The 11219-nt window shown below is 32.6% G+C and overlaps 1 protein-coding gene across 1 annotated transcript; it reads right to left on the bottom strand.

Moving 5' to 3' along the window:
* Window positions 1-2403: 2403 nt before the first annotated feature.
* Window positions 2404-6337, bottom strand: LOC11420246 (2-Cys peroxiredoxin BAS1, chloroplastic). The gene is made up of 7 exons (XM_003592403.3): window positions 6006-6337; window positions 4903-4977; window positions 4677-4758; window positions 4514-4593; window positions 3354-3479; window positions 2837-2950; window positions 2404-2697 (listed from the first exon to the last, which is right to left on the bottom strand). Exons 1-7 carry the CDS (start codon window positions 6213-6215, stop codon window positions 2581-2583), a joined length of 804 nt encoding a protein of 267 aa, XP_003592451.2. The 5' UTR covers window positions 6216-6337; the 3' UTR covers window positions 2404-2580.
* Window positions 6338-11219: the final 4882 nt, after the last annotated feature.

The following is an 11219-nucleotide window of genomic DNA, read 5'->3' as shown; positions in this document are numbered from 1 at the left end:
TATAAGCAAATGATTTTTCAAGTTTTAGTATGCAAGGTGAAATTGTGCAAATAGTGGATACTTGCTGAAAAATAAACAAAATAATTAACAAAATGTGGAAAAAATGTTTTTAAAATGTAAAAAAATAAAATAAACCCGTGTACAGTTTTTCAAAATAGCAAAACAAAATAACAAAGAATGAAAACATTGGACCCAACCCAAGGGAATATGATGTTTTTTCTTTTACGAAAGAATTATATGATAGACTTTTTTTTTACAAAAGAAATAGGATGGACTTGCTTACAGTAAAATAAAAGAAATCCAATTGAATGTGATAATTATGAAGTGAAATATCAAATTTAAAAAGAGAATCAATATTTTTTTTTGTTAACCCTCCGGTTCATAGAGGAAATGGGTCATAATAATCCGGTGTTCAACTAAAAGGTAAGTAAAGTCTGAAAATGAGTCAAAATGGATAGTGTTATTTTCTTTGCATATTATTTTGTCGAGATGTAGACACTACATTGTTGAGATTTGTTCATGTTATTCAGGCAAGTTTGATATGTTCCAAAACATACAAAGAAATCAGGGTGTGCGTAGATAAAACAATGAAGAAATTAGTTTGACTCTTTTATGATTTTGTTTGTGTTTATTTATGTTGTCATTGTTGTTGTAGTTGATTTTATATTGTCGTTGTAGAATTTGATTTAATGTAAAAAAAATTGGTATTTTGTCTTCCTATTGCTTTTAGATTCTAGAATCCAAAACTTTAAAAATACGCATCGGATTCTAAGATCCAAACATGGGTAATTTTGAAAACTAGAAGAGCAGATGAGAGGGGGTGAATTTCAGAAATTCTTTGTCTTCCTAATGAAATCCAAATTACAAGCGGGAGCTTTCTTTTTCCTTTGAGGCCTGTTCTGGTTGAGCCCAGTTTCAGATTTAGGCTTATACAGTTTCTTTTCCCACCCTTCATACCTGATTCAGATTATGAAATCTGAAAAAATGTAGGGTGTTGGAAGGTGTTTTTATACCTTTCAAATTATATAATCAGAAATGTCGTAAGCTACGCGAGAAGTTAGTAGAATGGGATAAGAAATTGTCTCAGTCTTATAGCCTAAGGTGTGCTTATGTTGGTCCAATTGCTTCCTTGGGACCCTGACTCGGTTGTGTCATGTCTCTTTCTATTCAAGCTAGAGTAGTGCTAGCAACACTCTCTCCAACACTCATTTTTTTATTGGCTTAAATTATAGTGGTCTCACACTTTAGAAATGGGTTCCATTCAAAATAGTAGGTAATACAATGGTTTCATCCAATAAGAGAATGAGTGTTGAAGGAAGTGTTGAAAAGAGAGTGCCTCTAGCATTGCTCATTCAAGCTATAGTATCATTTCCAAAAGAGTACGGGCAAAGCTCTCTCTAGGATAGCAATATCTATATTCATCTATGGTTAAGCTAAAGTTGGATGATACTCTGTCACAATTGATGGTAAAAGAATTACTCCCTCCATTTTAAAATGAGCGTCGTTTAACGTTTTTATACACATATTAAAAAAATATAATAATGTTGTCTAAAGACACGTCACTTTGAGTAAAATAACCTTGTTAACTATTCTATTGGTGCATCTCCCATCATTATAAATTAAAGTAGAATTTGATACTTGAGAATAGTGTGCATAGTAATAATTAGCGATACCATTGGAAGAAAAAAAATGAATACTACATTAAAAAGTGATAATTACATTCATTTTTAAACAATTTTTTAGTTAAAGTTACCCTCATTTTGAAAGGAGTGAGTATCATTTTGTCAAAATTGCTAGGGATAAACAACAAAATGGACAAACTATTCGAACACCAAACTCAGCAACAAGAAATTCTACAAAAAATAATTGAGTTAACAACTATTTTGGTTTCCGATGTAACTCATTCTCACATTGGTTTTTTATTGTATCAAAATTACAAACACATCTACAAGTATCTTTTTTATTAGTCATTTTGCTCATCAAATATATTTTTAGGTAGTCAATTTAGTCCTCAAATGTGTTTTTCATCATCAAATTAGTCCATAAAATTACCAATAAAAGAAACACTAGGCATGTTTTTGCAATTTTAATACACTCAGATATTGACAACATCTCACAAATTTACGAACCAAAATGGTTGTTTGCCCAAAAATAATTCAAGTTCTATACTTAAACACACATGTAAAGTTCGAGAGATTATACACTCTGCTTTTATTAATGTTCAAACTTAATTTTTTTGTGTGCAAAACTTAATTTTCAGTCTGCATTTAGTTTCTAAATTTCATATTACCAAAGTGATAATTTCCAATTCTATCCCATTTAGCACAGGATTGATAGCGATCTGGAACTCTAGTAGTGGCAAAAAGGTATACATCACACCCAAATATGATCATGCAGGCACCATAATCAAAAGAAATTGCAAATTATTATAAATACATAGTACAATACAAAATCCAAAACACCAGTGTGCAATTATTACCACCTTGAGGTTTTAAATTTGAGGACTAATATTACATGATACTCTTTTATAACTCACAAATTGATACAGATGCACATGGCTACTCTTAACTGGCATTCACGTTACACCGCAGCAAAGTAATCTTTGCTAAGTTTTGGGTCTGGTTTCATGGACTTCTCCCCAGGCTTCCATCCAGCAGGGCAAACTTCATCTGGGTTCTCCTGCACATACTGCAAGGCCTGCAAAACAAATGCACATCAAGGGAACAATGAAGTTATGTACACGATAGAACGGATATAGAAGCGAACAAATAAAAATGTGATATTCTAAATAGATATTGTTCAATCTTGATGTGGTTCTAATTAGTTGTATAATCACCTGTAGTGTTCTCTTTGTCTCATCAACACTTCTACCAATTCCCAAGTTGTTGATGGTAGAGTGCTGAATAATCCCTTCCTTGTCAATAATGAACAATCCTCTCAATGCAATTCCCTGCAACATTGGGAATTTTTAGGCACATTATGACACAAGTCCAAAATAGTGGAATGGAAGACAATAGTTTAGATGCCAACTTTTGACTGGTTAATGCTATTAAGCATCGTAAATTTCATTCCAAAACAACATTGAAATATGAGCGTAAAGGACAAGTGTTGGGGAAGGAAAAGCAATGTCCTAGTTCAATTCCTTAAAAAGTCAAATAAAAACTTGCTTTGATTAGATAGCAAGTCCGATAACTCGGGAAATTCTACAAATGGGAGAGCATTCCCCGTAGATATGGCATACCCTTGATAAGTTCGTTTAGGGAGAGATGATACAACAGAAAATCTAGACGGCTGTTGCTTTACTACAATCCAGCCATACATAAGTTACACTATTTTAATATGTTAGGACATACCTGATCAGGAATGAGAACACCGTAAGATTTTGATATGGATTTGGTGACATCGGAAACCAGAGGATAATTCAAGTCACCAAGGCCGCCTGACTTTCTATCTGTTTGAACCCATGCAAGATGCGAGAACTGCACGATAGAAACAACGGCGTCACTAATAAAAAAAAGAAACAGATGCTGGAATTTCTGTTACATAGGTTATACCACATACATAAGAACATAAAGAACCTATCAGATACTAAGACAACAAGCCTTGTTTTTCAAGGGTATGTGTCAGCACTCAGCATGTGAGCGTATCCAGTGGCGGAGCCAGGAATTTTATAGAGCCTGGGCAAAAAATTTATCGCAAAACGTTACTTCCTTCCTACGAATAATTTCACATTTCCTGCAGATAAATTCACATTTCCTACGGATATATCTTTCCTGCAGAACCTAAATCCTTGGCAAAATCTGCAGGAAATACATTTCTTGCGGAATTTACACAAAAATCCGCAGGAAAAGCTAAAAATTCTAGTAATGGTAGGGCTTGCTACAAAGAAAGTTGGAGCTGAGCCTGGGCATTAGCCCAGGCTAGCTGGGGGGTGGCTCCGCCCCTGAGCGTATCCTTGCAGTCTATGTAAAGACTGTGTGCATTGGTATACAAATGCTATGTATCTCATTACATATGTAGATTAACAAGATATATTTCAATTATTTATGTTTGAACAAATGTTCATTCACATTTTTTCATTTTCCTTTATTTATGAAGTAATTCCCTCTGACAATACTCTTATTCAATTCAGCAATTATTCAGAGACGTGAAAATACGACATGTATGAACTGTTAACCTTATAGTAAGAACTAGTTTATCTCTACAAAATAAATCCTTAAACAGTATGGAATCTTTAAAATGCCCTGTAATCCTTTGCAGTTGATTCATTTTTCTTGCTAACTAATAGACACAAAGCAGGTATGTCATAATGAAATATAACATGAACTTATGCATACACACACACATTGACACACAACATTAACTAGGTCAACAGTAATGATAAAAGAAACAGTCTAAGCCAATGTACCACTGTCCACTGAAACACCCAAAATCTCGGTATAGACAGAAAGCAGGTATGTCATAATGAAGTATAACATGAAATTATGCAGACAAACATTGACACACAACGTACCACACTGTCCACTGAAACACCCAAAATCTCGGTATTTATTGCCTCAAACTCTGCATGTCGGTCACTGAAAGCAGTGATTTCTGCAGTCAAGTATCACACATTATCATTAGGAAGTTAAAGAAAGAAATTTAAAAGCACGACTAGATCGACCTGACTAACCAACCTGTTGGGCAAACAAAGGTGAAGTCCAATGGGTAGAAAAAGAGGATAACATACTTCTTCCCAATGTAGTCAGAGAGTTTGACCTGGAATGAAAATGATTTAGTCAATCAAACATGAAAGTTTCCAACAGCAATTACTCGAAAATAACCACATAATAAAAATGCAAAGAAAATATTCAATCTAGTAAGAATCAGTATTCTTATTTGCTTTGGTTGGTGGCCACGTACGTTGATAAACTCTTGATCAAAAACAGCCTCTGCTTCAAAATCAGGTGCTGCATTTCCAACCAATGGAAGCTCACTCTGTGAGGTCAAACAAGAAGTTTAAAGACTAAGATTTGGTCATTTTAAAGAAAAATTCTCAAAAACGCACATGAACTAGAAATATTGAAGAAATTTCAAATTTTCAATACTTTATGCTTAAAACTTAAAAACACCCAAATGCATTGAACATTCTAGCTCAGAGCAAGGCCATAATTTGGATAAACAACTTGCTTATGTATAGTCAAACTGTTTTCTATAACAGACGGTAAAATAAAGTCAAATTGTTTTCATATAAGCTATAAGTTGTTTTCATAAGCTATCTTGGAGATCTTATTGAATTTGGAAATAAGATGAAAACAGCGCTCAAATAAGTCAATCCAAGCAGACCCTAAGATTTAGTGATTAAAGACAAAAAACCGAAAAATGCATATGAACTAGAAATATTGTAGACATTCTAATACTTTATGCTTAAAAATACCCAAATGCAATAAAGCATTGTAGGTCAAAATGAAGTCAACTTGTTTTCATATAAGCTATAAGTTGTTTTCATAAGCTATCCTGGAGAGCTTATAAAAACAAGCTTAAAATATCTTACTATAGAAAGTCATAAGTTGTTTTCATAAGCTCTCCCAAACAGACTGACAAATGCTAATACAGCCTGTCAATTTAGGGGGCCTTATATGAGCTTATCCACATGCATAATACAGGTGAATAAGCTCATATAAGTCAATCCAAGCTTATGCTAAAATTCAGAGATTAAATGTAAAAATCCTAAAAATACAACACGAACTAGAAATATTGTAATTGTCAACAAAAATAAAATATTATACAAATTTCAATACTTTAAGCTTAAAAATACTGAAATGCACTAAAGCAGTGTTGCTGAAATACTCAAATTAAAACAAATTTCACAACCAACTAGCATATCTAATTATCAACAAACCCAATAATCAATTAATGTTTAATTAACATAATTAAGATACAGAAAAAACACACACAGCAATAAACAACAGTAACATTTTCAACAATGCAGAAAATTTCAAAAACAAAATTGGGGGAATGCTTACAGAGGCTTTAACAAGAAAGCTACTACGGCGAGAAGAATGATGAAGCGAGGGGCGAGTGAAGGAAAGTGAAGGGAGAGAGAATGGTTTAGGAAGAGAATTGGGGATAGAGAGAGTAGAAGAAGAGGGTAATTTGGGAGAGAAAAGTGAGGATTTAGGGTTTAGAGATGAGAAGAGAGAAGAAGCAGAGGTAGTAGTAGCTGAGCATGCCATGGTTTGGGATGATGATGGGAAGTGCTATGAGGTTGAAATGAAATGGTTTGGGTTTTGTGGGGTAAGATAAAAAAAAATGTGGTGAAGCAAACTAAGTTGGTTGAGTTGAGATTGAGAATTGAGAAATGACAACACACGGTCACGGAATAGCAAGCAATAAGACAAGGACCACCAAAACTACTAATGGTATCACGGTAGTTATATCAAAATTACGTTAAAAGTTATGTGTATCTTTAACAATATCACGGTGATTTTGGCATACTCGTCATGATAGTAAACATACATCAAGTGGTAAAATTTTGCACTTGCAGGCAAAACTAACGTGTCTTCATGCTTCTCTATAATTAATGTTTGGTCTAGTCGTGAAAGGATAGACTTTAGCCATGCAGATTCGGAGATTGAATTCCCTTTAAAAAAAATATAAATACGAATATCTTTGTAAAGCCTTCGGTTTTGTTCGAAAAATTTAAAGGGAGGACGATAAGAGAGTTATGAGAGTGGAAAATTAATAGGAAATGGATAAATCTTTTGTATTAATTTAATAGAAAAATGGATAAAGCGTTCAAACCATCAATGTTGTTGACTTTTCACCAAGAGAGAGTTCACTTCAACCCGAAGAGGCATAGAACCTCTTAAATGCACCACCCCTAGTATGCATAAGTTATCCTCACTTACAACATCATTTACCTCATGCAAGTCATCATAGTTGACATAAAATCACATAACCACTTATGTTGACATTTTATTTCTTCCATTCTCATTACTTTTCAGCATTTTGATTTTCATTACGGTTGTATACAAGGCCTATAGGAATGCTACAAATATATATTGTTATAATATTCTTAAAATTAAAAATGGTTAATCATAAACATAAATTTATAATCCCCTAAAAAAATACTCTTCAAACCAAATGATTCAGCTTAAGGGTTCATGTGCTCCACTAAGGCTTCGAAGTAGGTTTTCCAAACTCTTGTTAACAACTTCGGTTTGTCCATTTGTTTGGTTTTTGACTAGCACTACTAAATGGAAGCTTGGTGCCCATCTTCCTCCACAGTGTTCTCCAAAAATGACTTAAGAATCCCTGTAAGAAGTGATAGTTTTTTTTTAATTCCATGAAGACAAACAATTTCCTTAAAATATAAGCTAGCAACTTGAATAACATCATTAGTCTTCTGACATGGGAATGAGCCATTTTTTAAAATCTATCCATAATTACCATCGCATAATTTGTATGGCGTTGAGTCTGAGGCAATCCAAGTAAAAAATCCATGCTAACATTTTCCCAAGATGCTTCTAGAACGGGGAGTGGCATATAAAAACCAGTCTTTTGGCTTTTCTCCTTGGCCAAGTAGCAGACTCGACATCTTTAAATATGTCAATAGACATCTCTTTCAAGTCTTGGCTAACATAAATTTCCTTTCACAAAAGCCACAGTTTTATCCCGTACAAATGACTTGTTAAACCTCCATCGCGGGTTTCCCAAACAATTGCTTCTCGTAGTGAGGACTAAGAAATAGATAGGGCTTTTCCTTGAACAAAAATTCCTTATGTTTGTAGTAGTCTTGAGAGTATATTGTAAGCCAGTGACATTCCAACACCTTTTAAAATCTGGATCATCTATATATAACTCATTTACTATCTCAAATCCAATTACTCTTTTAATAGTGGTAAGTAGGGTACAACGCTTACTAATAGCATCTGCAAAAACATTTTGAACTTACACCTTATGTTTAAGTAAGAATGGATAAGGATGTAAAAACTCACTCCAAGCCGCATGTATGTGATTGATCTTTTGTTGAGAGTTCAAATGTTAGGGATTCATGATCAGAATGAAGAAGGTTACATGATGACCTTCGTGACTTAGAACCGCGCCAATTCCAGAACAAGGTATCATGGAAGGAGTGTAGTGGTGAGACAACTAGTTTTTGGAAAGATGGTTGGGTGGGTGGTGCCCCCTTGTGTTTGCAATTTCCCCGCTTATTTTCAATTGCAACTGATAAGGATGTGAAGGTGAGGGAGTTGAGGGTGAGAGAGGGAAATATGTGGGTGTGGAAGTGGTTGTGGAGACGTAGATTATTTGTATGGGAGGATGATTTATTGGGTCTTTTGGTGGAAGTGGTTGATTCATGGGTAGTGAGAGAGGATGTTGATAGGTGCATGGTGGTGGAAGCCAGAAGATAATTGAGTTTTCTCGTTGAGTTGGGCCTATTTATTGTTGGAAGAGAAACTTCTTACCACAAATGAAGTACAACCTTTTGAGAAAAAAGTATTTCCATACTTATGAAAGAGTTCGGCTCCTTTGAAGGTTATCACACTCTCTTAAAAGGTGTTACTAGATCGTGTCCCTACTAGAATTAACTTAAGAAGGCAGAGGGTACCAGCTCCTAATGAACCTTTGGGGTGTATTAATTGTTATATTGGGGAAGAAACTGCCTTGCATTTATTTCTACGTGTGCGGCTATGCTAGAGAGGTGTGGCAATCTTGATTCCTGAAGTAAGGAAAAGTTGTTGTATCAAAAATGTATATTACTATGACATTTTTGTGAGATATATTACTATGACATATTCACCTCTATAATTATGGGTTTGGAAGAAGATGATGAAGATAGTGGATTTTTTTTTTTTTTTTGAATAAATGGAAAGTGGATTATTTTGAATTTGAAGAACCCTAAAAAAGAAAGAGTATAAAGAAGAAGAAGATGAAATTATTTATTTTTTCTTTGTTGTTTTCATGTTATTTAGTTTTTTTAAAAAATGTTAATTAAATAATGACTCGGCCTCCATGTCAACGATTTTGGATAAAAAATAGAAATATGGATAACCTTGTGTATTTTTTAAAAAATAAATGACCTAAACCGGAAGAAAAAATAAGATAAAAGACTTAAGTATCACAAATGAATAAGATAAAACACATGTTGAGTAATTTTTGCCTGTTATTTTTCTATAGATTCCCTCCACTAGATGTAATCATGCGTATCGGACACAAAATATGAGTTCTTTTCTAAGCCAAAATTTGAACATTGTTTCATCATATTGTGAGAGTCTAACATCTTTGTTGGATCCAACTTTTGTCGGTTGCACAATGTAATACTATTATCAAATTATCGAATAAGAATAAAAAGATTGTGATGAATTTTTTTTTAGCAAAAGGATTATAGCATTTCATCACTTAAACTTTGTTTCTTTCGAAAACAAAAACCAACAATTTACACCAATATCTTTTGTAAAAAAAAAATCTTAAAATTAGCTGACAATAATAAGATTTGCAACAACAATGTACACACATTACAAATTTACAAGCATTAAATTACCATCAAGACATTTACTTTTTTAACATGCACAACTCTAAAATAGTGGTAGTGAATAGTAAAACATTTATTTAAAAAGGTAATACTACACCATATAATTTTTTATGTATGTTTGTTTTAAAAAAAAATCATGTAATAAAAAAAGTTCTATTGTTTTTTATTCAATAAAATATTTTTTGGAAAACGAAATGTCACACCATATATCATTAATAATTAAATCCGGATATACATCTATGGTATTTCATCAAATTCCCTTACACCGAGTGTTCCTTATGTGAAGACGTTCAAAAGTATCATTATGTGTATTGCACGCATCTATTACCACTACTACCAATAAATCAAATAACACTTAACCAAAAAGATAAAAACAATAATGCATTTATAAATATAAAAAAATAATTATAAAAATCATAAGCATCTCCGGTGGTAGAAAAATATTGATGTTCTTAAGGTAATTTTTTTGGGCCAATAATTACCACATAGAATTCAAGAATTTTCATCATTTTGACTGCAATGTATTCAAGTTCTTAGTTCTTAGTTTTTTTTTTCTTAGTTTGTTTTATATGAGGTCCACCATGAACTTCACATATTATATATTCATTTCCTTTCCTCTTCTCTCTCCTTGCTTTTGTTTTCTCTAACACAATAGTGCAAGAACTTGTTCCTCTAGGAGAACAGTTCTCCAACCTGTATTTCCATATCATTCTCCTCCAATACCTAGAACAAAATTCTCTGTTCTTGTGTCTTAAGAACATAGTGTAGAACATGCATTGGAGTTGCTCTCTTTAAAAAATGATCATAATCATAAAAACTATTCATATATGTTTGCTTCTAAGGTGTGATGCGATGAACTACATTGACTTTTCTACCGAATAAGAGTTGACAAACGTAAATGATAAAAGATGTTCATATTTTCAGACAATGATCCCATATTTTGACGAATCCTCTCATTTGTTACCGAAAACATCTACATTTAATTCCACTTAGTAAACTCTATCAAAACATTTTATACGACTACTTGTCATGTAAAACCATCTACCTTTAATAATCACACTAATAATGATTAAATAACGAATATAAAAAATAACCTTCAAATATTTGTGTCGTGAATTCAACAGATCTATTAAAGATGAAATGATGAAGAAAATAATAAATTTACAAATAAAAAGAATATAAAAAAGAGAACGCCTTGAAAAAGAAAAAACTACTTTATATCAATAATAATCTGATCATGAAATATAAGGTATCTCATCAAAGTCATAAAAGTTAGCCATATGCTACTAAAAAAATGTAGCCATATATGTTGATTTGAAGGTGCATCAACTACATTAACTTTTCTATCAAATGAGAGTTTACAATCACAAACTATAAAAAGATGTTTATGGTTCATCTCATATATTTCGAGTAATCCTCTTTACATTTACGTATGCACCAATAAACTCTATCAAAATACTTTACCCAACTATTCCTCGTGTGAAACCATATAGCTAAATAACGAAGATTAAAAATAATATTGTGCTGTACATTATGCGGAATTCATTGTTACTAATAACGAATAAGAAATTATATTAAAAAAATAAAATAATAAACGTATAAATAGAAATAATCTAAAAATAAAAAATGAAAAAAAAAGAAAGAAAGAAATCATTGATTCATTTTAGTTCACATTAACAAATAATCCAAAGAAAGAAAATAA

This window comes from Medicago truncatula, chromosome 1, assembly GCF_003473485.1.
Source record: "Medicago truncatula cultivar Jemalong A17 chromosome 1, MtrunA17r5.0-ANR, whole genome shotgun sequence".
NCBI lineage: Eukaryota > Viridiplantae > Streptophyta > Magnoliopsida > Fabales > Fabaceae > Medicago > Medicago truncatula.
Note: the sequence above shows the minus strand (reverse complement) of the source record. Positions and strands in the feature narration are given on the sequence as shown.